The 27,737-nt window shown below is 40.8% G+C and overlaps 1 protein-coding gene across 10 annotated transcripts in view; it reads right to left on the bottom strand.

The window, feature by feature from the left end:
• Positions 1–2,267: 2,267 nt before the first annotated feature.
• ADGRG2 (adhesion G protein-coupled receptor G2) overlaps positions 2,268–27,737 on the bottom strand; it is a 130,087-nt gene continuing 104,617 nt past the window's right edge. For all 10 annotated transcript variants that reach the window (XM_024988477.2, XM_024988476.2, XM_024988482.2 and 7 more), the window contains 13 exons: positions 26,689–26,860; positions 26,329–26,485; positions 25,046–25,189; positions 23,846–23,968; positions 23,174–23,219; positions 22,950–23,053; positions 22,071–22,192; positions 20,227–20,495; positions 14,845–14,944; positions 13,907–14,190; positions 9,306–9,407; positions 8,182–8,334; positions 2,268–4,015 (listed from right to left, as the gene is read on the bottom strand). In XM_024988477.2, coding sequence (XP_024844245.1) covers positions 3,831–4,015; positions 8,182–8,334; positions 9,306–9,407; positions 13,907–14,190; positions 14,845–14,944; positions 20,227–20,495; positions 22,071–22,192; positions 22,950–23,053; positions 23,174–23,219; positions 23,846–23,968; positions 25,046–25,189; positions 26,329–26,485; positions 26,689–26,860 — 1,961 coding nt within the window. In that variant the 3' untranslated portion in view covers positions 2,268–3,830. The remainder of the gene's footprint in view (positions 4,016–8,181; positions 8,335–9,305; positions 9,408–13,906; positions 14,191–14,844; positions 14,945–20,226; positions 20,496–22,070; positions 22,193–22,949; positions 23,054–23,173; positions 23,220–23,845; positions 23,969–25,045; positions 25,190–26,328; positions 26,486–26,688; positions 26,861–27,737) is intronic.

The raw sequence follows: 27,737 nt of genomic DNA, 5'->3' as shown, positions 1-27,737 counted from the left end.
TTGGACATGACTGAGCGAACACGCAGCAGCAGCAGCAGCATACTTTAATGTATATTATCATATAAGCTGTATTTTTCAATAAGCTTGAAATTCAGGAATAAAACCAAAAAGAAGGAAGGCAACTACTCTTAAGCTTTTAAATTTCCAAGCAAATTTCAGTGATTCTTTTTGGACTAGAAGCTGTGCTATATAAAAACTAGACTCGTATCTTAGTATTCTATGTTCCTGAGATATGAAACCTCCATATGTTGGTCCTTCTATTCACGAAGGCTTTCTCTGGTTGTGTCCCACTAGAAACTTGTTTCCAAGTCATTCCTCAAATGTTCGCTAAGAATCAGATATGGAATGTGATGGGGTATGTTGTTCTTTCTGAAGCTGATTCATGGTCTTTACAAAGATGAAAACCCAAAACTGGACCTTGGGGTAGCACCATGTATAATTTCTCTGGCACCAACCAGAGGATCTGCCCATTGTCCTGCCACAGGGGGCTGCTGCCAAGGAAGTTTCCAGAAAGCCACACGTCAGTGTCCAAGGCAGAAACCAACAAATGTTTCTCCTGGAGGGTTTAGTCTTTGACTTTAAAGAAAAGCACTCCATCTTAGACACTGAGGAGAAAGTCCATTCTGAATTAATTTGCTGAAAATAGCCAATTTGCCAAATTTAGTTATTTCTATGACAGTTTAATTTTAGTTGGCTGGAGATCATTTTGTTTTTTATCACAATATTTTAAAGAATGCTGAATGTGTCTCTGCTCTAGCTTCCTGCAGCTACTTTGAGAGGTAAAGAGAGAAACACCAGGGAATATGAGATTTCTTCACAGTGGAGTATATATTTATAAATATACCTAAAAGAATATACTCTGGAAATAAAGTATTCAGTGTCTGCCCCAGCGTTTTGTTGCTGTACCTAGAGACTGAGGTGAAATATATATATATATATATATATATATATATATACACACACACATACATACATACATATATGTGTGTATGTGTATATATATATATATATATATATATATATATATATAAAAGTAAGAATTCTTCCCATTCAAGATAATCTTCTTATATCCACTCAGTCTTTCTCCCATCTGTCCTTCAGACTCCAACTGCAGCAGCAAGGAGCTAAGGCAGAAACAAACTGAATAGTCCTTCAAATGCTCTTATGGAGACAAAATGACAACACGCTAGTCCATTTGATAAATTGCTTGTTCAATAAATTAGCTCTTTGTGGAAATGACCTTCAACAAACTAACCTGCCTCCCAGGTAACCTCGTTAGACACAACCCAGTATCCCCAATGAAGCCATTTCACCATTTTTACTGAGAACAATCACAATCCCGCTCATTGAAGTTAACAGAGTTACTTTGTGGGATTAATGATTGCAATATATTTTGGGAAAAAGGAAAAAAAAAAACCTTCTCAAATGTTCTGAGAAAACGCTCCTTCAAATACTGGTCACTGCTGTGATACTCCTTGCCTCCTCCTATTGCCATCACCTTTGTTTCCTTCAGTAGAGTCTCAGATTGTGGGACCAATTTTAAACCCAAAGAAGGATGCCTCTCAGGAACATTTTCTCTGTCCTGCCCCTTATCTGTCTGAAGTAAAAATACAGACAAGAGAACTTGACTTAATGACTGTTGCCCAGACACAAAACACAATGGGAAAAACGGCAGGGGGCAGGACCTACAAGATGTCAGACATTGTGTGTCCTTTTGTGTACACTTTGTTTCATCTGCCTTGAGAGATCTGGCTTCTGATATCTCACCCCCCAAACTTAGAGCATCTCATCACCTTTCTTATCGAATTAGTGCAGCATCTTTGGAGCAATTGACCACCGAGGAAGGAGAGATCACTCAGAAACCTCTTCTGCAGTTGAAGCCAGCTTTCCCCATTTGTGGTTCCTACATGCTAATCAGCTCCCCAGAAACCCCCAATCCAATCCTCACCTTCTTGAAATCCTACTGTTTGATGCTGAGGAAGTAGATACTTGGAGGGGATCCGAATCTGGGGCTTGTGTGGCCAATGGCAACATGTGTAAAAGACATAATCTTGAAAGAGTAAGAGGAAAATGAAAGAGAGACCTCAGAAAGCAGTCTCAGGAGACAGGACAATCGTTGGTCTGACTTAACGTTCACAGCATGCCTGCTGCCTGCCAAAGGCTGCTACTGTCACGTGGTCTTCATTAGGCTGGTCCAACTGTTTTATCATGCTCCACCACCAGGGAAAGAGATTGCAAATGTTTTCCTTTTGTGAAAATTCTCAAACTTAAAGGACTTAACTGCAAATTTATTTTGGCGATTTTTAACATTTTTGTCGATTTTAACATATAAATACAAGACAATTAAACAAATTGGAAAAGAAATAGCGCAAAGACTAATCAGCACTCACAGAAGTGTATTACATTATGACTACGGTTAGTCTGGGATACAGCATTCACTTGAAATATATATGAAAGGGAACCTTAGTGAAAGACCTAACTAAAGGGTTTCAAAATGTTCCTAATAAGGACACGAAGCACTGCTCAAGAAGTTGTAGGTAGGAAGCAAGACAGACTCGCTGTGACTAGGAGCAATAAGGGTTCGATATATATGGAAACAATAGCATTGCAGGATAGTTCACTGTTCCCAATAGCTGCTCCCCCTTGTCACTATACATTCATCAAGACAAGTATTTTAAAAAATAATTATAGCTCTGGCTGGGCTAGAGTGTACCAGGCATAACAATCAACAAAGTACCATGCAGTTGCCTTTTAAAGAACAGCAATATGATTCTTTTGATGTACATCTCTTTTAAAAAGTAATCCTGCTCTACTCCCCTTTTCTGAAAGACTCTGGGGATTTGAGAAGTGGCAGTGTATGTATCTCCTGCACATTCACGATCTTCCTGCCATACGGTCCAGATCACACTTCCATCCCTCTCTGTCACCAAGGTGTTAAGCTAAACATCCTGGTGCAGCTTCCATAATCTGATGATTAGGAATGAGGTCAGGAGATGGGTGTCGGTATTGGATGCTACGTATGGTTGTACAGCTGGTACCCTGAACAATGGTGTACCCAAGAGAGTGAATGAGGCTAAAATATGGCCTCCACTCTGCCAAATCATGAGCCCATGACACTGTGTCTGCCCAGTGGGAGCACCTTTTTCTAACTCACTCCAAGGCACTGTATGAGCTAATTGTGGCACTGTCTGCTTACATTTTTCCAGTCTGGCTGGCGTCATTATTTCTTGATTTCAGTGAGGGTCCTGTATTTCACATCCCATATAATCTCCAAAAGGAGGTTTAGAGTTCACTGAACCAGCAACGATTTTCTGAATTATCACATTAGACGCAACAACACAACCATGATTCTACAAAGAAAGAAATTTACACAGTAGAAAATAAATACCAAAAATGCAGAAGATTTTTGACATGTGGATCACTAGAGTTTAGCTTATTTACAACAAAGGCATGCACAACGAACTCACCAACAGGATCAAGTCAACAGTGGCTTTCTATGATGTTATCAAAGATATATTAGCCTCTTTAAAAGAGGCTGCAAATGAACTGCTTTGATTTTGTTTTAAATGAGTCTTATTCTTAGTGTGTTGTTTAAAACCAATCTTCTTTTAAAATGAAGGATAAGAAACCAAATTGCAAATGTCTTAGAACCATGGTATTATGTCTTGGTTTCCTCTTCCAATAGCAACCATTGCCCTCAGTTAGCTTATGTTCATCCCAAAGTTGCTGAGTATAAAATTAGTTGATTTTATACAACTCACATTGTGTAAAAGGTAAGATTGGACATTTTCACACTGTCAAGCAACATGCTTTGATTTTAGGAAAAGGAATCACATTTGCTCAATAAAGTGTAAGCTTCCCCGCTTTGAAGTCCTTCTTAGAGCGATACGGTTTTTACCACTGCAGGAATCTTCTTTCTCATTAAATATATGCTGTTTTCCAGTGAAATCATGGAGGCACACATCTCCATTCTGAACACTGAAAGAAACACCATTCTTCTCTGTAGAAGCATTCCCTGTATAAGGAAAAACAAAATTGGTGTCATGAAGTATCCACAGAAAGCAATTTCAAAATAAACAAACTTAAATGTTACTTTATTCTTAAGTATGCACATGCAGATGAAGTCTTTTTTAAAAACATATTTCTGGGGCTTCCCTGGTGGCTCAGTGGTAAAGAATCCACCTGCCAATGCAGGAGACACAGGTTTGACCCCTTATCTGGGAAGATCCCATATGCAACTAAGCCTGTGTGCCACAACTACTGAGCCTGTACTCTAGAGCCAGGGAGCCGCAACTACTGAAGCCTGCATGCCCTAGAGCCCGTGCTCCACAAGAGAAGCCACCGCGATGAAAAGGACACACAATGCAATTAGAGAGTAGCTCCCACTCTCCACAACTAAAGAAAAGCCTGTGCAGCAACGAAGACCCAGCACAGCACCCCCCAAAAAAAATTAGTTAAAAATAAAACCAAAAGTAGATACACACAAATGTGAACCAAAATTTGTTCTAGACAATCTATCTTTTAAAAAATTTTCTGATATATTGTCATATTTTATTTACTTTTCATTCCTTTCCTTTCCTAAGACCACTCAAAGTAAACAAAACAAATTGGAGAATCATTCAAAAACCACTTCCTATGGTAACTTTGTTAAAAATGAAATTGTAAAAATATGAAGCAAAGTAATATATTTGATTTTAAAAGGCCCAATTCCTAACTCTGGTTGACCACATACTGCAGTCAAGTACTAGCATATGTGTAATATAACCTGGGGTAATAGTCTGGTCTCCCCCAAAGGTTAAGAGAGATCCTGTACAAGGTTCTTGGATTCCTAAGAGTCCTATAAAATAAAACTCTGTAATAGAGAAATCCCAAGTGACAACAGTCCTGGCAAGAAAAAAAAAAATCATCTCTTGTACACTATAACAGTCCCTCTGAGTCAGGATAAGACTGATTTCCAAGAAGAAACCACCGAGTACAACATCAAAGTCCAAGCCAGGGGAGCTGGGCCTCCCCAACCCCAAGCAGGCCCCGAACTGTGTGTGTGTTGGGGGTGGGCACAGCTGCTGAGATCCTCTGGCTCCTTGGCACCATGTTTCTGACAATGTAGAAAGCTAAATAATAAGCCCAACTGTTAATTCATGTCATAATTATACTAATAATAAGAGTGTTGAGAACCTTATAAGTATCATCTCACTTATCACTCTACAGCTTGAGTGCTATTATTACCCCTATTTCATAGATGATGGAACTAAGGTTTCAGAAAGTAAATGCTTTGCTCAGGATTACATAGCTCAGAAGTGAAAGAGTCAACATGTGATGTTTCTTTGAAACTGTGAGCTTGTGGCCCTGTGTACTGAGTCAGATGGCTGCTAGTAACCCAGCCTCTGGGCTTCCCAGGTGGCTCAATGGTAAAGAATCCGCTTGCAATACAGGAGACGAGGTGGGGTGGGAGTGTCGATCCCTGGGTTAAGAAGATCCCCTAGAGAAAGACTGGCAACCCACTCCAGTATTCTTGCCTGGGAAATCCCATGGACAGAGGAGCCTGGTGGGCTACAGTCCATGGGGTCACAAAGAGTCAGACACGACTTAGCAACAACTATAAATTAAGCCTCTGAGGCATAACTGAAATATACAGTATTCACACAAACTAGGTGATGGATATGATTAACAAAGCCCCATCTCTGGGCACAGAGATAGGCAAATGACTGTCTAAGGCTGCTATTCTGAGTTAGGCATTTTGGTTTGAGGACATTTTGGTGCAGGAACAACTTGACCTGGTATAATAAACAAACCATTGACCTTCCAGCTTCTTTTCCCTCATCCATCCCAGATCCTGATGTGTGGAATGAGGAGTCAAGGAAGTCTATATGATATGCAAGTTACATGATATTAAACATGTGGCCATTTTGGTAACCTAAAATGTATCCCACCCTCACTGTCAGCTGTCAAAAACAGCTATTTCAAATCAACCATGTCAACTAACTCTGCAAAAAGTGCTGCTTCCATCTGATCTCATTCCCTGAAGGATGGCAACATATTGATAGGCTAGGCAAGTGAGGCTTCATCTCTGAGTTCCTTCTAGAATATGGAAAAATTTGGTTTTAAGAGACCCAAACACTTCTATCCAAACCAATAGGCTTTACTGATAGGTTGTGATTCTTATGATTCTTGATGACTTAGCTCACACCTCTGATTTCTCAACTTAGAATCTGGTTTGTCACACAAACTTATTAACCAGCCTTGACTGCCACTACATCTACTCTGTTTACCTACATTGAGTCACTCCTGCTATAGCTATTTGACATAAAGCCCTGCTCTGCCCTTGGTATCTACAATAAAAAGCTAAGGCCCCATGGCAGCTCATCTTATATAGAAATGGTCCTCATCTTATACAGCAAGGGTTCTCCACAAGCAGCAAGGGGACAATTTTACCCCTCAGGGAAAATTTTTTCACAATATTGAGAGACATTTTTAGTTGTCACAACATGGGGTGAGTGTAGGGGTACTACTGGTACCTGGCGGGTGGAGACCAGAGATGTTTCTAGACATCTTCAAATGCACAGAACAGCGCCCCCACAACAGAGTTATCTAGCCCCAAATGTTAATTGTGCCCAGGTTGAGAAACCTTGATTTAGAGGCATCCTCTTATTTTGCTATTTTAAAAGTTTATACAAACCAGTGAGACCTCCCATCTTTGGGAGGCTGGAAAACTATTTGGTAGGTATATGAACCTTCTCACAAATTTATCTGCATTTATCATACAAATAACTAATACCCTAAAGTGATAAGTAAAGGTGAATTCTCCAGGGAAGGGGAAAGTATACCAGGATAATTTAAGTTTTTATAAAAATGAAGTTATATTAAGAAGTCGAAGAAGATAGAAATAGATAAGTTTTTATGAGTTATGAACAGCTCAGTCTTACAAAGGAAAGAAAACATAAAGGAAATTTAAGCTAGAAATGTCAGAATTAATGAGTAAAGGAGGCACAACAGAAATCATCTGTATGTCTATTGGAGACAATTAATCTTTCAGTACTGGATATCTTTATGGGGATTTGGGAATTGTCACAAGGCAGCCACACTGGGGCACAGAATGAACAAGATGATAAGCAAAAAGTAGGAAGGTTCAGAAGTGTTGAAGATGTGTATAACTGTAGATATACTAAAAAACTGATATAGTCTTACTATTTTAGGTACTGACTGCACAGAAAGAACATAAGAAGTCTTTGGCCAATACCTAAGTCAGGATTTGCCACGTTAAAACTTTTAGGTCATCATCCATTCTCATCATGAGAAATTAAATCTTTAAGAAAAAACAACCCTAAGGTGACATATGTACACCTATGCTTAATTCACGTTGATGTATGACAGAAATCAAAACAATATTTTAAAAGCAATCATCAATCAATTAAAAATAAATATTTCTAAAAACCCTAAATCTTAAAAATCAGATCAGATCAGATCAGTCGCTCAGTCGTGTCCGACTCTTTGCGACCCCATGAATCGCAGCACACCAGGCCTCCCTGTCCATCACCGACTCCCGGAGTTCACTGAGACTCATGTCCATCGAGTCAGTGATGCCATCCAGCCATCTCATCCTCTGTCGTTCCCTTCTCCTCCTGCCCCCAATCCCTCCTAGCATCAGAGTCTTTTCCAATGAGTCAACTCTTCGCATGAGGTGGCCAAAGTACTGGAGTTTCAGCTTTAGCATCATTCCTTCCAAAGAAATCCCAGGGCTGATCTCCTTCAGAATGGACTGGTTGGATCTCCTTGCAGTCCAAGGGACTCTCAAGAGTCTTCTCCAACACCACAGTTCAAAAGCATCAATTCTTCAGCGCTCAGCCTTCTTCACAGTCCAACTCTCACATCCATACATGACCACAGGAAAAACCATAGCCTTGACTAGACGAACCTTTGTTGGCAAAGTAATGTCTCTGCTTTTGAATATGCTGCCTAGGTTGGTCATAACTTTCCTTCCAAGGAGTAATCTTAAAAATAAACTTGCTCTAAAATGGATAAATTTGGATGAATCAACTTTCTCTTTAACAAGGGAACTACATTTTGATCCAATAGTCATATATGTAGCTATTCACTTTGCTAAGCAAAAGTGCCATTAAAGGATAAAGCTGCTTTAATAAAACAAACACTAACTTGAGAAATAGTACATCAAGACATACATACCGTTCCCGCTGGCAAGTCCTGAGCAATCATTATTCACTAGCAGCGTGGTGGAGTGGGTGGAGTTACTGTTTGACTGTAAGGAATTTGAAGAGCTGGAGACCCCTTGGTTTACAGTCTGCTTCTTTAAACCATTAGTAGCAGTCTTACTCCAGTCTATAGCAGGATAAGCATTATAGAAAAACAGGGAAGAGTGTTGAAGTGCAAATGCAAGAAACACAGGGTAACTCTTTCTAGGAAATGATCTCTCGCTCTCAGATCTTATAGAGAATTCCACATTTCACAGGTATTTTCATTTAAGAATATATACATTTGTCCTTTAAATGACTCACTGGTCAAAAGTAATCTATATTCTCTCAGAACTAAAAGCCAGGCTAATTTGATTGTGTCCATAAATAGCCACTGAATTAGGTAATATTTCAGAGTCAAAGACTATCTTCACAAGAACATGGATCGACCTGCTGTGATGACTCATGGCTCTTAAACCCAGGCAAATGACTGAACTCTAGATACTGCCATTTTATGATCTTGTGCAACCAGACCTTTGCAATACAGCAAAGCCTGTATTTGTGGGTAATATTTATGCAAAAGGAATTGAGATTTTCAAAGAGTACTTCATTTTTCTTATTTTCTTAAAAATGATCTATTTGCTATATAACCCAGAAGGGCATAGCTGAAAATAACTTCAAAGTAACCAAATGTATGCTAAGACTTTTATGTAAAGTCTGGCCCAATAACAAATAAATGAAGTCACTGACAACCAGGACCTGTGGAGAAAACATTGAGTCAAGATTTAAAAAATTAGGAAGGTAAATATGAAAAATTACTCTGGACAAATGGAAAACGTGTGCTCAAAGGGAAATGAATTCTAAACATTTCACTGCTGCTTCATTGCAGAAGCAGCCAGGCCATTAATTATATTGCTCACTAAGTTCCCAGTATGACTAATTTTTTTTAAATTCACTAGGTTTTTTTTCCATAATGTTCACACTGGATATTTTCTGTTGAGCAGGTTCCATTCATTCATTTCTAGATCTGATATTCCTCTGGCATTAATTGCTTTGGATCTTAACTTATGCAATCTCTTCCTCAAGATTTAAGAAAAGGATAAAAAGGTAAATCTTTACCAGAATTTTCCGCCAGTCGTAACTTTCCACAACACAGATATCGTCTCCACTGCTTTCTGACATTCTCTTTTGCTACACAGTAAAAGACGAATATGAAAAATCCTATAGGGTGGGGGAAAACACAACACAATGAATTCCAAACTGAGACCTGAATGTCATGAGCTTACTTCACACAATGATAAAATCTTTGGCAGCTATAGGAAAAATGAAATTTTGCAGATTGAAAATAAAGCCCAAAGTCCTGGGAAAGTTTGCTATCAAAAGGCATCCTGGGAGAACTATCTTTGTAAGATTTAAAAAATATATTTATAAAAAGAATTATCATTCCATATTTCCAAAATTTACCTGTCTGGTCTCTTACATCCTGTCTTTAGCCTTCCCTATCTTTGCCAACAAAGGTCCATATAGTCAAACCTATGTTTTTTTCCAGTAGTCATGTACAGATGTAAGAGTTGGACCATAAAGAAGGGTGAGCACCAAAGAATTGATGCTTTCGAATTGTGGTGCAGGAGAATACTCTTCACAGTCCCTTGGACAGCAAGGAGATCAAATCAGTCAATCTTAAAGGATATCAACCTGTATACTGATTGGAAGACTGATGCTGAAGCTGAAGCTTCAATACTTTGGCCACCTGATATGAAGAACCCTTTCATTGGAAAAGACCCTGATGCTGGGAAAGACTGAAGGCAAGAGAAGGGGACAACAGAGGATGAGATGGTTGGATGGCATCACTGATTCAATAGAGATGAGTTTGAGCAAACTCCAGGAGATGCTGAAGGACACAGAAGCTTGGCATGCTGCAGTCCATGGGGCTGCAAATAATCAGACACGACTTAATGACTGAACAACGACAACAATCTTTGTTGTGAAGTACAAGCCATCCACCCAGGAGACCAGCTCAGACCTAGGATCAGCCAGCTAAAGAATGTCTCTGGCCATGTAGCTCTATAAGGATTGAGTCATGAGCCACTGCAGTCCCTGACCTTCCACACACCCTGAAAGGATTTCAGGCTGGAGATCGGGAATGAGGTGCCCTATGCTGTGGGAAAACTGGTAGAATAGGCCTTCAGATAATTAGGTATTTTCAGGAGAAAATGTTATGAGGTAGTTTCTTGCATTTTCCCACACTTAGAAAAGCACTAAAATCACTAAGATATCTGGGCCTTATGACAAGCAGTAACCTTCTGCCAAGATGTGTGGTTGATTGTATGTATGTCTACCTCCCTCGCCGTACCTCTTCTGATCAGTTCTTTAGAGCCACCTGAGTGGCCATCTCCCAAGCTGTAGTCCCCCAAAGAAAATGGGAGCTCACAGCTCTCACACTGTGCTTTTTTTACTTCCGTCCATGGCTCCCACCTCCCCATCCCTCCATATGTGTCATCGATTTCCAAGTTCTGTCAATGTTGTCTCCTCCTTTGTCTCTTATCCCTCAGCTCACCTCTTGGGTCCACAGCCACATCCCTTCCCTGGGCCCTCCCGTCTTCCTCCCAAGCCACTACAGACCTCAAGAGGCCCTCAGGCTCTGCCTCCCCCTCCCCATCACAGGCAGGTACAGGGCTCCCCATGCAGCCCACTTGCTACCACTCCTCAAGGCTTTGAAAGCAAATAAATATTAGCTGGATGAATGGACAAATTCTGAATCCTCCTTTGCCCCAAACCCCAATCTATCTACTTAGAAGACCTTCATTTTTAAATATCAGGTTTGCTTTTAGTCAGATGCACGTGCCCATTCTAAAGACTGACATCTCAAATAATGCATATCTTTGTCCACCTGCCAACCTGGGCAGCTATACTTGGTTGCATTAGGGGAGAAGCAGTACAGATGAGACTAAAATGGGGGTACTCGTGGCCCAAATCAGAACCTGTACACATCTTTCCTTTACTCAACCCCAAAGTCCTGTGAATTAGGGTTTAGTTCCCTTTTACAAATGAAACAATATGTTCCTTCTGTCCATTTGTATTCTAATGAGAAGTCATTCTGGGGAAATAAGAAAGGGGCAGGCTCATTTCTACCATAAGTATGTGAGGGTAGGTACCATGCTTTCAGGTTTATGATCAGTATGATTTGGGCATATTTTTTTTCTCGTTAAAATTAAGTGTCTCTTAGCATGCCATTGTTGGCAAATAAAACTTTTCTACAATAAGTAACACAACACCTGGATATACAAGTTCAGAAACTGTACACTGTAGGTAAAAACGAAGACATGGCATGTAGCCAACAAGCACATTGACTGGCTTCCTCCAAATAAAATAAGCCAAATTAGGCACTTGAATTCTATCTCAAGTTAATGAACTACTGCCTAGATAGAACTACAGGAGGATGCTATGGGAGCTAAAAGCCACCAGGAAAAGATGAAAACAAGCTGATGAAAATGCAGTTAAAAGGCTTCCCAACAGAAGATTTGGAATAAAAGACAACCAAGGGATAAGAATGCTTATTATCAGTTCAGTTCACTCAGTCATGTCCGACTCTTTGCAACCCCATGGACTGCAGCACGCCAGGCTTCCCTGTCCATCACCAACTCCTGGAGCTTGCTCAAATTCATGTCCACCGAGTCGGTGATGGCATCCAACCATCTCATCTATGCAAACCTATTAGTTTGCTTGGCTTTTGATGTCAAGGTGCGTTTATTAAGTATTAGTCACGGCTGACAACTCTTTTATAAAGCTGATCTAAAAGAATGAGTGTGGTTCCCTGGTAGCTCAGTGGTAAAGAATCTGCCTACGATGCAGGAGACATGGGTTTGATCCCTGGGTCGGAAAGATCTCCTGGAAAAGGAAATGGCAACCCACTCTAGTATTCTTGCCTGGAAAATCCCAGGACAGAGGAGACTGGCGGGCTATAGTCCACGGGGTCGCAAAGAGTAGGACAAAAGCATCAACAAAAGAATGAGTAATTTGCTTTTGTAAAGAATACAGAGGAGAAGCGTTCCCAAATGACTGCAGCTAGGCTTCATTAAGTGGGCAGCTCCAAGGTCAAGGGCCACAGAGTCTGGCTTGTCCGCTGTATGTCTAGACAGAGAACTGCACAGGGATTAGCCACTGGGCCAGGCTGCTGCCACTGACTTCTCGCTTATCACTGTCCTCAAATCAAGTGCAGGCAGAGGAGCTCAGACTGGTGAGATCTCACGGGGACATTTATGGTATGCGTACTTTTCTGTATGCATGGTCTATTATACTTCAGTAGCAAAATTAAACAAAAAAAAAAGATAAGGAACCAGGTGAAGGAAGAGTGATTGACTCTCCCAGAAACAGTTACTGGTAGGTTCCCCTTGATATCCTTGTTCCCTCCCAGGAGGCAGTGATGGTAAGGAGGGAAAGGGACCACTTCTTGAATTTAGTGAATTTGGCCTTTCTTCCAAGGATCTCAGAGCACCCTTTCTAAAAGATAAATCTGTTTTTTATTTTACTTGATTTTTTTTATTGGAGTATAAATGCTTTACAATATCATGTTAGTTTCTGCTGTACAACAATGTGAATCAGCCAGATGAAGATATATGCTGCTGCTGTTTAGTCACTAAGTAGTGTCTGACTGTTTGTGACCCCATGGACTGTAGCCCGCCAGGCTCCTCTGTCCATGGAATTCTCCAGGCAAGACACTGAAGTGGGTTGCCATTTCCTCTTCCAGGGGATTTTCCCGACCTAGAGATCGAACCCTTGGCAGGCAGATTCTTTACCACTGAGTCACCTGAGAAGTTCACGTATCACATCAGATGAGATAAGATCAGTCGCTTAGTCATGTCCGACTCTTTGCGACCCCATGAATCGCAGCACACCAGGCCTCCCTGTCCATCAACAACTCCTGGAGTTCACTCAGACTCACGTCCATCAAGTCAGTGATGCCATCCAGCCATCTCATCCTCTGTCGTCCCCTTCTTCTCCCGCCCCCAATCCCTCCCAGCATCAGAGTCTTTTCCAGTGAGTCAGCTCTTCGCATGAGGTGGCCAAAGTACTGGAGTTTCAGCTTTAGCATCATTCCTTCCAAAGAAATCCCAGGGCTGATCTCCTTCAGAATGGACTGGTTGGATCTCCTTGCAGTCCAAGGGACTCTCAAGAGTCTTCTCCAACACCACAGTTCAAAAGCATCAATTCTTTGGCACTCAGCCTTCTTCACAGTCCAACTCTCACATCCATACATGACCACAGGAAAAACCATAGCCTTGACTAGACGAACCTTTGTTGGCAAAGTAATGTCTCTGCTTTTGAATATGCTGCCTAGGTTGGTCATAACTTTCCTTCCAAGGAGTAAGTGCCTTTTAATTTCATATAGGGAAAGGATTAGTCACTCAGTTGTATCCAACTCTTTGCGATCCTATGGACTGTGAGCCCTCCAAGCTCCTCTGTCCATGGATTCTCCAGGCAAGAATACTGGAGTGGGTTGCCATTTCCTCCTCCAAGGGGTCTTCCCGACCCAGGGATCGAACCTGGGTCTCTCACATTGCAGGCAGATTCTTTACCATCTGAGCCATCAGGGAAGCCCTACAAATACATATATCCCCTCCCTGTATCTTAAGCTACTTTGCAGACACTCTAACTTTTACTTGCAATATTTTTCAGTTCGAATGAGTCATCCAGTGTTTATTTTTTGCTGTAGAGCTTACCTTGTAAGGTATTGAAGATGGCAAAGAGATACATGAAGGTGACATTAACTGGTCCCCAGGCGAAGAAGGCAAAGCCCCAAGTAATTCCTAGTAAAAATGTAAGGCCAGCGACGCTCCTGAGGTCTTGAATACTAGTTTTTCTTTGGGCTCCCAGTTGCTTCTTCCTTTTAATTCGACAGAGCTGAACCAGGACCACAATGAACATGCTGACGTTCAGCAAAAATATCACACAGAAATACCCCACAACCGTGATATAGAATACAGCATTGCTGTTGATCCAGCAACTGGAATTGGGGGGAAAAACAGGGAAAACATGTGTTTTGGTTTTTTCTTGCTGAAATATGGTTGAAAATGGTAACAATGAACCTATATTGTTTTACTGAAACATTATCCTATAAGCACAAAATTTAAAAAAGGATAAAACCTCTGACCTCCATAGCCACTTAACAGCTCTAAGGGAAGAAATCCAAGAGAGTTTATTTCAGGAAATCTGGTGATTGAAAGTATTTTAAAAATATTATTTGAAAACACTAAAAGATTTTATCTTCTTTCAATCCTAGTAAGTCTATTCCATGAATCTTTACTAATATAGTATAGCTTGTATTTTATTTTTATCAGAGGCTTATAAAAGTATTTTGAAATATAATTCAATTTTTAAATACTTAAGTAGTAGTATGACGGGGAAGCCTGGTGGGCTGCTGTCTATGGGGTTGCACCGAGTCGGACACGACTGAAGCAACTTAGCAGCAGTAGCAGCAGCAGCAGCATGACTTTTCTAACTAGCTGATCTCTTTACATATATAATTGCAAAGTCTGCTGTAAATATTACTGGATTTTATTAGGATGAGAGCCACCTGATATGCTGATTAGATCCTCCATTTTTTGGAGAATTCTGCTTTCCAATTCACTTAAAATTTCGTGTCGTGCTTTGTACTCACAAGTCATCAGGTGACCCGTTGGGGAATTTCCCATAGGATCCAAGCCCATAGTTATCTGGAGATATAATCAGGACGATGGCCACAACCACAGCTGGGATGCCTGGAAGACAGGAATCACTGATCACACATAGTTCTAATAACTAAAGGTGGTGAGAAAAAAAGAGTGGAGATTTTCTGTTTTCTTCTGAAATAGCATAGCAATTCATCACACCCAGTTTCTCTGCCTCCCGGCATGTGGGTGTATGTGGCCACCTGACTAGGTCTTGTCCAGTGGACTATGGACATAAGTGATCTGCTCACCCTCTAGGCCTAGACCATAAAACCACTTGTGAGATTCTCTACTCTTTTCTCCCCAGTTGAGGGCAATCTTGGAAGCCCTGTCCTGAGACAGAGTCTCTAGCAGCTTGGATCCTAAACAAGCACAGACCAGAGACCCCCTCCACTCCTGCTAACTGGACGGCATATGAGTAAGAAGGAAATGGCAACCCACTTACCCTTACCCACCTGGAATGTAATTTTAAGGGTCAGGTGGCAGGCAAACTCCAAAATGTAAATCAAAGAATTAACCTAGTTTGGTTTTTAGTAACTTCTGGAACGGAGAAGGCAATGGCACCCCACTCCAGTACTCTTGCCTAGAAAATCCCATGGATGGAGGAGCCTGGTAGGCTGTAGTCCGTGGGGTCGCTAAGAGTCGGACACGACTGGGCGACTTCCCTTTCACTTTTCACTTTCATGCATTGGAGAAGGAAATGGCAACCCATTCCAGTGTTCTTGCCTGGAGAATCCCAGGGACGGGGGAGCCTTGTGGGCTTCCGTCTATGGGGTCGCACAGAGTTGGACACGACTGAAGCGACTTAGCAGCAGCAGCAACTTCTGGAAAACCTTCCGTTATGAATCCCAATGTCTTCAACTGATTATCTGGAATCTGCTGATGGACTGAGAAGCCTGCCCTAGTTATTTGGGGGTGTTGATTGCCACCACTGGCTCTCTCAAGGGCCCAGGGCACTTCCATTAACAGGAAGCATAATGAGGAGTCTCCTCCTTTCTTATAGTGGACTTGGACTTGGACTGAGGAGTCCAAGTCCTCAGCCCTCCACCTCATCATCCCCCACCCCATTCCAACATCTCACACTCTGTGCACACAGACCAGCCTGACATCCAATCTCAAGGCTCTGGTAAATAAAGACAGCTACCTGGTACCATCTAACATGGTATTTCATTAAATTCTTTTGTATTTGGACATTATGGAGACACTGACATATGGTGACTTTCTAAGGGAGACTCCTTCCTAAAAATAAAATATTGAGGGTGTGGAGCTTGTCCTTGACAAGGGAACCTGATGTTTCTGAATTCTACAAAGAAGACAAAATCCATGCCCAAGATCAGAAGCAGTGACTTATTTTTCTGGGAATAAGTGACTTATCTTGTGGAAAGGGGTTGTTCTGTACCCTTCACAAAGATATAACAACAGGCAGGATGACAAGGGAGGTAATCTGTTGTGTAGGGAATATGTGAAGGAATATTTAGCCTGAAGAAGATGGAGGAGTCTGAGAGGAGTGGCAGCTCTAATGCAGTAGAAGGGCATGCCTAAGAGATGAGAAAGCCAGCCTCAGCTGTTCTTGAGCTGTGGGAATTAGGGTAAATCACGTCTTCACCTGGTATTAGCAATAACCGCCCGTACCTTGGGGCTTTCAGGATCCTAGTTCCCTGACCAGGGATTGAACCCAGGCCTCCTGGCATTGGAAGTGTAGAGTCCAAACCACTGGACCGCCAGGGAATTCCCCTGGCTTATTTTTTATGGGGTTACTTGTGTGAAAATACATCGAGACATAAAGTATTATACATAATGTTATATATTACTTGTTGATTATCTAAAGGACTGTTCAGCGGAAGTGTCAGCTTATTATTTTTTTCCTAAGAGAGCAAAACCAAGATCGATGGGTAAGTGCTACCAGAGAGCCAAGTGAACTTAATGGAAAACCAGAACTGTAGAGCTTTAGAAAATGGTCACTGGCTGTCTTGTAAGGTATTAAAAATACTGATAAGTATGTTCCCGTTGCCATTTACTTTATTGTTTTGGGTTCGAGTTTATACACCGTTTTTGTGTTTCCTGTCTAGAGAATATCCTTTAGTATTTGTTGGAGAGCTGGTTTGGTGGTGCAGAATTCTCTCAGCTTTTGCTTGTCTGAAAAGCTTTTGATTTCTCCTTCATACTTGAATGAGATCCTTGCTGGGTACAATAATCTGGGCTGTAGGTTATTTTCTTTCATCATTTTAAGTATGTCTTGCCATTCCCTCCTGGCTTGAAGAGTTTCTATTGAAAGATCAGCTGTTATCCTTATGGGAATTCCCTTGTGTGTTATTTGTTGTTTTTCCCTTGCTGCTTTTAATATTTGTTCTTTGTGTTTGATCTTTGTTAATTTGATTAATATGTGTCTTGGGGTGTTTCTCCTTGGGTTTATCCTGTTTGGTACTCTCTGGGTTTCTTGGACTTGGGTGATTATTTCCTTCCCCATTTTAGGGAAGTTTTCCACTATTATCTCCTCAAGTATTTTCTCATGGTCTTTCTTTTTGTCTTCTTCTTCTGGAACTCCTATTATTCGAATGTTGTAGTGTTTAATATTGTCCTGGAGGTCTCTGAGATTGTCCTCGTTTCTTTTAATTCGTTTTTCTTTTATCCTCTCTGATTCATTTATTTCTACCATTCTATCTTCTAATTCACTAATCCTGTCTTCTGCCTCTGTTATTCTACTATTTGTTGCCTCCAGAGTGTTTTTAATTTCACTTATTGCATTATTCATTATATATTGACTCTTTTTTATTTCTTCTAGGTCCTTGTTAAACCTTTCTTGCATCTTCTCAATCCTTGTCTCCAGGCTATTTATCTGTGATTCCATTTTAGTTTCAAGATTTTGGATCAATTTCACTATCATTATTCGGAATTCTTTATCAGGTAGATTCCCTATCTCTTCCTCTTTTGTTTGGTTTGGTGGGCATTTATCCTGTTCCTTTATCTGCTGAGTATTCCTCTGTCTCTTCATCTTGTTTAAATTGCTGAGTTTGGGGTGTCCTTTCTGTATTCTGGCAGTTTGTGGAGTTCTCTTTATTGTGGCGTTTCCTCACTGTGTGTGGGTTTGTACAGGTGGCTTGTCAAGGTTTCCTGGTTAGGGAAGCTTGTGTCGGTGTTCTGGTGGGTGGAGCTGTATTTCTTCTCTCTCCTTTCGAAGAGTTGGGTTGCTTTTCTGGGTGCCTGATGTCCTCTGCCGGCATTCAGAAGTTGTTTTGTGGAATTTCCTCGACGTTTAAATGCTCTTTTGATGAATTTGTGGGGGAGAAAGTGTTCTCCCCGTCCTACTCCTCCGCCATCTTGGAAGCTGTGGTACATATACACAATGGAGTATTACTCAGCCATTAAAAAGAATACATTTGAATCAGTTCTAATGAGGTGGATGAAACTGGAGCCTATTATACAGAGTGAAGTAAGCCAGAAGGAAAAACATAAATACAGTATACTAACGCATATATATGGAATTTAGAAAGATGGTAACAATAACCCGGTGTACGAGACAGCAAAAGAGACACTGATGTATAGAATGGTCTTATGGACTCTGTGGGAGAGGGAGAGGGTGGGAAGATTTGGGAGATTGGCAATGAAACATGTAAAGTATCATGTGGGAAACGAGTTGCCAGTCCAGGTTCGATGCATGATGCTGGATGCTTGGGGCTGGTGCACTGGGACGGCCCAGAGGGATGGTATGGGGAGGGAGGAGGGAGGAGGGTTTGGGATGGGGAACACATGTATACCTGTGGCAGATTCATTTTGATATTTGGCAAAACTAATACAATTATGTAAAGTTTAAAAATAAAATAAAATTGGGGAAAAAAAAAAAAAAAGAAAATGAAATTGAAAAAAAAAAATAAATAAATAATTTAAAACAAAATAAACAGCAACAAAACTCGCTGACTTCATTGTATTTCACCAGAATGAGTAACTTTCTCATTGTTGTTGTCTAAACCACTGTCATTTTACTATTTAAAAAAATAATAACTTGTTTTTTTAATTTTTTCTGTTATTTTTTAGTAGTGAACTAAAACATTTCTGCCAAGTGTCTATTAATAGGTTATTTAAATGTCTTTTTTCCAGTTTGAAATGCTACCACTATAGATGTTTTCTCATTTCTTTGTATTAATGGCTTCGCCCTTATCATATTTTTAATTTTGCTTCTTGTTTTTAAAATCTTAATAACATCATAAAGGCTATTTTTGTATGTAACTTCAAGTAAACATAATTTTAACAGCCAAAAAAAAAAAAAAAAAAAAAAAAAAAAAAAGGTATTAAAAATAAGACAACAGGTCCAAAATCGAGTTGCTTATGCTAGCCACAGTTCACCGAACTGAGACTTAACTCCATCACAGCTTTGGCTCTCCCAGAAATGAAATCTTAAACCAATCAATCAGAAATTGCCCAATCATCACTAGTTAGGTAACCTGTCTGAGAGACCCTGGAAATCCTCAGAGGAAAGTAAGCTTGCAATAACCAACCCACTTTTTGCCCAGATTGACTTCCTTGTTCCTGCTTCCTTCTGCCTATAAAGTCTTTCACTTAGTACAGCTCCTCAAATCTCCTTTCTGTCTGCTAGACGGGATGCTGCCCAATTCATGAAGTATTCAATAAAGCCTGAAAGATCTCTCAAACGCACTCAGTAGAATCTTGTTTGTAATTAAAGTAATGAGCCCCCCAATAATAGAAGTATTCAAGCAGAGGTCAAATTATCTCTAGTCAAAACTAAGTCAAGTCCAGGAGGTTCCTACATTTGGTGGAGAGTTGAATGAAGAACTCTTCAAGATCTTGGGGCATCTAAGATTTAGTGACCAACAATCAACAGGTGGCATAATCAGGAATACTGGGCTGGTATGGTGATGAAGTTACATTAGACTTTATCTGTATGTTCTCTCTCTGCCCTGCTGAGCACACGGCTGTGCATGTGTGTGAATCTGGGAGGTACAGAGCAGAGTGAGGCTAGTTGGGAGCTCAGGGACTGACAGTCTGACCTCATTATCACCAAGCTAATATTTTCAAGTGACCGAGCACCTTCTGTGTGCCAGCCCCAGTTCTAGTCACTAGAGATACAAAAAAGATTCATAGCCCTAACCTCAGAGTTTTGCGGTCATAACCAATCCAGCATAAATATACAGGTGTTCTAGAAATAGACTTGACGAGGCTCCTCTTTGGGCAATGAAACATGAAAAGAAGAATAAAGCTGTTTTAGAAACCTGCCAAGTGTGACCTGCTTCATCAATGTTTCTATTTGATTAAAAATCAAAACACTGGAGAAAAAGCAGGAAAAGCCCAGGCAATGTGTGAGCAAAAATAATACATACCCCAACCAAAAATGCAGAATTTAAGGATGTATTTTCGGATGTAAGTATTAAACACTTTGACAAGGGCCAGGTACATATGGAATGCTTCTAAGCCCATCCATGTGAATGAGACCAAGAGAAAATAATGCAGAAATACAGCCACTGAGATGCAGAGGCCTCTTATGTCATACAAAGCAATCCACGAGTCCAAGAGGAACACCAGGTTCAGCAGGAGCAGGGCTGCGCACAGCTGGATGAGGATTTTGGAAGGGTAATCCCTCCGGATCTTTCTAAAAGGAAAGGACAAGAAAAGAATTAGCATCACAGTCTGCTGATGCTTATGTGAGCTAGCATGTCTGAGTTCAAAGTGATTTATTTTTATTCTTTGGTGACTGTCTATATGCATAAATTTCTTCTCTTTGAGTGCATGTCTGTATGTGTGTGTGTGTGTAGGTGGAGGCATTACAACTAACAATAGCAACAAAGGAAAAATCTAAACGGAATCATCTGTGATAACCATGTGGAAATTTTATGTTTATATTTCTATGGAATCTTTAACATGCTGACTACTGACCCACCCTTTCAAATAGTATGTAGTAGAGTCTCATGAGCACCTACCCCCATTTCTCTCAAACTCCTGGAAGCATCGCTGCTTCTCATACAATAGGCTCCTCTATTCAGATCTTCAAAACATAGCCAGATTCTCCTGTTATTTTATGTTACTAGTTAAAATGAGATCATGGAAACAAGAGTTCAAACTATAGCTAAATGAAACAGGCAGAGGAAAATACAGTTAATTGATGACATGTACATGTTTACGTGTGTGAAATTAGATCTGGTGAGATCATTCTGAGTAATGGCTGGCCTTATAGTAATTTAGTGTCATTAATCCTTCTAACGGTCCACTAGAAGATCTGTACTCACAGCTGGACCCTAAGTTTGGCACTAAAAGTGAATTTGTGTATTTCCTGATTAGTGTCCAAAAATCTAAATCCCAGAACTTATATACTGTTTCATTTAAAATAGTGTTGGGGAGGTGGTTCCATGGTAGCTCAGCTGGTAAAGAATCTGCCTGCAATGCAGGAGAACCTGGTTCGATTCCTGGGTTGGGAAGAGCCCCTGGAGAAAGAAATGGCAACCCACTCCAGTATTCTTGCCTGGAAAATCCCATGGACAGAAGAGCCTGGTGGGCTACAGTCCATGCTGTTGCAAAGAGTCAGACAAGACTGAATGACTAAGCACAAATGTAAAAAAAGTGCCTATGTTTCCTTCTTTTCTGACAGAATTTATTGGAATCCCACCCACCCCCCCAACAAAGTAACCAAAGGGACCATTCTGGTAAGCCAAGGAGATGCTGTCATCTGGAATGTCATTCTTTCTTTGACCTACAAAGCTGCACCCAATTTGTATCTATATTTTTCAGGGAGGCTTGATATCCTTTATTCTTCTTCATCCCCACACCCATTAATGTATTTAATCTTTTGTGTTTGCTTGGTATAATTTAGAAACAATATATTAAACACAGCTCTTCTGCTGTATATGGAGCTATGGCCTGTTTCACATTGTAAGCTCTTGTTTTTCCAGGTCTGCATCTATCTTTCATTTCTCACTTAATGTCGACTAGGTACCAAGCATCATTTTAGGGTACAAGGATGATTAAGACACAACTCCTGCCTTCAGTGAGTGTACAAACTACTGGAAGTAAGTAAGCATGTAAACCAAAGTCCCATTAAATTTCACATATACATGGCCCCACTAGAGGGGTGGACAGGGTAAGCTAGGCCAAGGAGCACTTATTTAATACATTTTGGCCACTGAGGTGACCGCTACATCATATAATCCAGTTTCTAGTTGTGGATACTCACTCAAAGGCTATGTAGGTTACAAGAGTAACTGACAGAAAAATTGATGAAAGCCCACAACCAATATAGGTAATAAATGTTAGGGCCATCATCTGAGCTGGTGGCAAGGATGTTCGAGACAAGTCCTAGAAAAGAAAATATTGCTTTCAAGACCAAATATTTTAAAATAAATGACACAGTTATAATTTACATTATTGGGTAGTCTAAGATTGTTCAACAAGCCTACAAGGTAGGCACAATTATTATCATCCTGTTGAGATAATAAAAAATGAGACCCAGAGAGGTTAAGTAATTTGCTCAGGGTCACAAAGCTACGAAGTAGAGGAACCAGGATCCAGGTCTGGCTGACTTCAAAGCCCATGTACTTGATCACTACATTATGGTGCTCTGCAGAAGCCCCAGGCTAGAGCCTAAAGATGTGAATTTGACTTCTGGCTCTTATATTTCTTAGTCTACGACTGTGGACAATTACCTCACAAACGAGTCTTTAAAATGACAATAAAAACACCCCATTCTACCTATATTGTAGGATTGTTGGGTAGATTAAATAAGAGAATTTATGTCATGTTTTATAAAAATTTTAAAGTACACTGCCAACTAAACCATTTTCATTACCCATTTTAATCTGAATTCCCTAACCCTCTTATAGCTATTTTAAAAAGAACTTAAATGTAAAATTAGAATAAGAAAAAATACTTTGTTCAAATATTTTTCTTCAAGTATATATGCATATTAGAAGAGTCATTTCATTGGTCTTTAACTTTGTCACAGTATCATGAAATCTGCTGATCCATCAAGTCATCCACCAGATAGACTTCATAGCACAATGCCCAGCTACCCCTCAGACCCAGTATCTAAGGCCAGGCAAAGTGGGGATGTTACCAGCAGAACGCCGAAGCTTGTAAGGTGGCTGCAGGTACAGGTGGTCTCATTCAGCCTCCTGTCTTTGACAGAGCAGCCATCAGATGACCAGCCTCCTCTGCCACCTAGGGGGCATGGGAAAGAATGTCTGTCCCTGCAGAAAGGCCACTGCACCAATCACTGCTCATTCCTCCCCATTCCCCTTTCCCACTCAAGACTTTGAAAAAGTTACGTCTGGAACCTACCATTTCTGCCCAAGTCCCAAAATACACATCTCACTGTTAAGTCATCCTGTAACAGAAGGACACATTACCAATAATTTATCCAACTGAAAAAAACTGAAAAGCAATTAGAAAAAAATGACATTTGAACATTTCAGAATCTCATTCTAGATTTTAGGGGAGTTCTTATTTTATACAGGTCTCTAGAAGTCAGTGAGTCTCATATAGGTCAGCACTTTTTAACCTTAGCCATCGGGCACAATTGCCTTGTGTTAAAAGGCACATTCTGATTCACTGGGTCTGGGGTGGGCCCAAGAGTCTGCATTCTAGCAAGCTCCCAGGGGAGCTGCAGGTCTGCAAACCATACTCTGAGCAGCGAGGTCACAGATGATGCTCAGTGAACTGGACTTTGCAAGATGCTTTCTCTTTGGAGGTGAGAATCAGACCTGGAGCTGCAGATCTAAATGCACTGAAAATTGGCAATAAGAGCTTGCTTTTTACACTGCTCCTTCCTAGAAAGTAGGAAGGCAGTTATTAGGCACGCTCAAACCCTATGAGCATGATTCTAGTCTCACACACAGCCCTAACTGGGTCTAAGGTGCTGCTGGACCGACTTTTTTCAGGCTAAGTCACACAGGGAGAGTTTGCATGAGGTGTCTCTGGCCAAGGCACACAGACCAGACAGGCCCCTCTCACCTGGCTCGGGTCGATATGCTTTAAGGTAACCGTCACGTTTCTTGTCAAGTTCTTGACTGTCAGGTTCGCAACGCTTGAGGAAATGACATAGCTGATCAGAGAGAGGTTCTCCAAGGCAGGGTCCTAGCACATCAAAGAATCAACAAGATGGCAAGAGAAAATGAAATGTTATCAGACAATTTAAGAGTTAGAAGGGACCCTAGTTAGTAGTTTAGTCGCTAAATTGTGTCTGACTCTTGGCGACCCCATGAACTGTAGCCTGCCAGGCTCCTCCGTCCATGGGATTCTCCAGGCAAGAATACTGGAGTGGGTTGCCATTTCCTTCTCCAGGGGATCTCCCCAACCCAGGAATCGAACCCAGGTCTCCTGCATTGCAGGCAGATTCTTTACTGACTGAGCTACGAGGTAAGCCCAGAAGGGACCCTAAGGACTATTTAGTCAACATTGTTTATTTTACTGCCTAGGTCAGGAATTCAGGGACAGGGAGTAAAGTGACTTCCCCAAGGACCGTAATGAGAAGCAGAGCTTGTTCCACTATAGTATGCTCTAAAAACTGAATTAAATTTCATAGACTGACACGAGACCCTCATGAATCTTAAAGGAACATAATAACATTAAGCCATTTAAACTGTATTCCTAAGCAAGTTACCTAACCTCTCTATGCCTCTATGTCCTCATCTGTAAAATGAGGTTAATAGTTTAATAGTTTCTCCCTCAGGGAGTTGTTGAGAGGATTAGAGTTAGCATTTCTAAGTGTTTATAATACTGCACAGCAATTGATAAATACTTTGTGTTGGTTATTGTTATTTATCCTCAACAGCATCATTAGGTCCTGTTTAAAAATAAACTACAGCTTTTCATCAATCCATCTGACTTATAGTAGACTTAAGAATGGGCTTCCCAGGTGGCACTAGTGATAAAGAAGCTGCCTGCCAATGCAGGAGACATAAGAGATGTAGGTTCGATCCCTGGGTCGGGAAGATCCCCTGGAGGTGGGCATGGCAACCCACTCCAGTATTCTTGCCTGGAGAATCCCATGGGCAGAGGAGCCTGGCAGGCTACTGCCCACAGAGTTGCACAGAGTCAGACACAACTGAAGGGACTTGGCATGCATGCCAGCTTAAGAATATTGGAGGATTATAAGAAATAAAACTCCAGTCTCCCAGAATCTAAACCAAGAGCAATTAGAGGCAACTTTACCTGAAACAGGGCAGGAGTTTCAAAAAAGTTGAACTGCACCCTGGAAGCCAGCTCCACAGCATCAGCTGGTAAATGACGCATCAACGATGAAGGCAAAGTAATAACGCCAATACTGTTCTCAGGAGCCTGAGCTTCCAGAGAAACCTGAAAATGAAGCAAAAGATTATAAAAATGTCTGGGGCTCGTATAATGAGGACAGGGAAAACACAACAAGTAATTAAGATGGAGGGTCCTGTAAAGGCATTTATTTGTGGTGTCTCTACGTACAATTGGTTCTGGTTTCTCTGATTACTATGGAATTAGAGGCTGTGTAGGGAGATGTGATAGGGAGATGAGGCTTTGGATCAGGAGAGAAAACATTTTATGGATAAAGGAAATGCAGAAACAATCAGAAAGTGCAGGATATTATATGTCAATTATATCTCAGTAAAGCTTGGGGAAAAGATAAAGTTCAGGATAACTGCACAGGGAGCCCAGGGAGACAACAGTAGCAAACATACCAACTTAGTGACCTGTTAGGGCAAAGTCACTGTAGAACCACATGCACAAAATTTGTAAAGGGAAGACTACAAAAATGAAGTTAAAAGACAAGACTTGGTTTTACTCGCATGTTTTCAGCAGCCCCACCTACCCATCCCTCTAATAGGTGGATAGAAAACACTAGAAGCAGGATTGATATTCAGCACCACTATTTCAATAGGTTAAAATATTGAAATGGGTTGAAAAGTAGGGACACATTTGGTGTCCCTGCTTACTCCCAACTGCCTAGAACCCACTGGACACCTCCCCCACTTCCCCCCAAACTTCCACAATCCAGTTGCTAAAGGGTTAACAATGGATGCAATTAGGACCTCTGAGATCTTGCTCCAGCCAATGTCCTTCTTTTTTTTTTTAATTTAAATTTATTTATTTTAATTGGAGGCTAATTATTTTACAATATTGTATTGGTTTTGCCATACATCAACATGAATCCACCACGGGTATACACATGTTCCCCATCCTGAACCCCCCTCCCACCTCCCTCCCCGTACCATCCCTCTGGGTCATCCAAGTGCACCAGCCCCAAGCATCCTGCATCCTGCATTGAACCTGGACTGGCGATTTGTTTCTTATATGATATTACACAATGTCCTTCTTTTGATTCTGTGATGCCTCATTGTTCTAGATGCTAAATATTTTGAATATCACCCATGGTATAAATAGTAATGGCCTTAATCATGAAGTACATGAGGACTATAATCATATAAAAGAAAAGGTCTTTCCTATAATAAATTAGGATGTACCTGAAGATTCGCAGGGTCTTGGGCAGCAAAAGTAGTTGTGTCAAAATTACTGGCATTTACTCTAATCACAGCCAGAGCCAAAGAAGGGGAGGTCAGACTTATTGTCTTGGTTGAAAAATTCAGCTGTAAGCCAATGTCATCCACTACTTTTAGCAATCTGTAAAGAGAAGTAGCAGTTCAAATTCAGCACTCTGACTGAATTGTTTTCCCCAGTGTAAGCAGAATACAGAAAAGAAACTTAACAAGTCATTATTAACCTCATAAGTGGGAGAAAAATACTTGGGTATAATTAATCATCTAGAAGCATCATTATTATTAGAAGATCCCCTCTCATGACCATATCAGTGTGCTAAGTCATACCTTTGGGCCAAAGGGGCCAGCAAGGTGGGCGGAGAATGAAGGAGTCGGCTGACTTGGTTTATCATTTGTCCTGCGAGTTTAGGCTCCAAGCTGCCTAAGGACAGAGCCCGCTCCATCCGGGACACTTGGTTCTCAAGATCAGAAACACTGATGCTGCTGGTATGAACAATTTCTGTAACAAGAGAACCAAATCACTTTATGAAAACATAATGGAAAAATCACTCATAAAGAAACATACATAGACTCTGTGACCTCGAAAACCCAACCCTAGGTATTTGCCCCAGGGTAAGGAAAACATGTTCATAAATGTTATAGTAGGCTCTTACCAACAGTGTAGGAGGGTTCCCTTTTCTCCACATCCTCTCCAGAATTTATTATTTATAGACTTTTTGATGATGGCCATTCTGACTGGTGTGAGGTGATACCTCACTATAGTTTTGATTTGCATTTCCATAATAATTAGCAATGATGAGCATCTTTTCAAGTGTCTACTGGCTATCTGTATGTCTCCTAACAATGAAGTTGCTAAATCCCACCACTTAACATCCTATTTCTTATTTTGCATATTCCCTTCTAATCTTTATCCACACAATAAAACACTATTATAAACATGATGTGCAAACTAAATATTTGCTTTTGCATTATTTTCACTTCACTTAAGACTTAAAAAATGCCCCAAGTTTCTGTCTGTTTATGCACAGCTGCATACTAGACATGCTATTGAGGTGGCATATCATATTTCATCATTCCTCTCTTGTGGAATTCAAAAAAAATCTCAAGCCATTTGGCAGAGGCTCCAGATCTCCTGGACAGGCTTGCCTGAGGCAGAGGAGGCGAGAACACAACAGCTCAAGTCTCATGTCTCCAAGAATTTCACTTTGCTTCACCCTCCAAATTCTAGAGGAAGACCTGCTATATCTTATTCACTGGACTTAAACTCCAGAGATTATGCAGAATTCTCTCTGCTTCCTTCCCTCTTCCCTTTATCCTTTCACTCTCAAGCGTACTTTGTGTCCGGGAGCCTGGTGCAGTTTCTGTGGCATTCTCAT

Source organism: Bos taurus, chromosome X (genome assembly GCF_002263795.3).
Source record: "Bos taurus isolate L1 Dominette 01449 registration number 42190680 breed Hereford chromosome X, ARS-UCD2.0, whole genome shotgun sequence".
In the NCBI taxonomy this organism is placed as follows: Eukaryota; Metazoa; Chordata; class Mammalia; order Artiodactyla; family Bovidae; genus Bos; species Bos taurus.
This window is presented reverse-complemented; position numbering and strand designations above follow the sequence as displayed.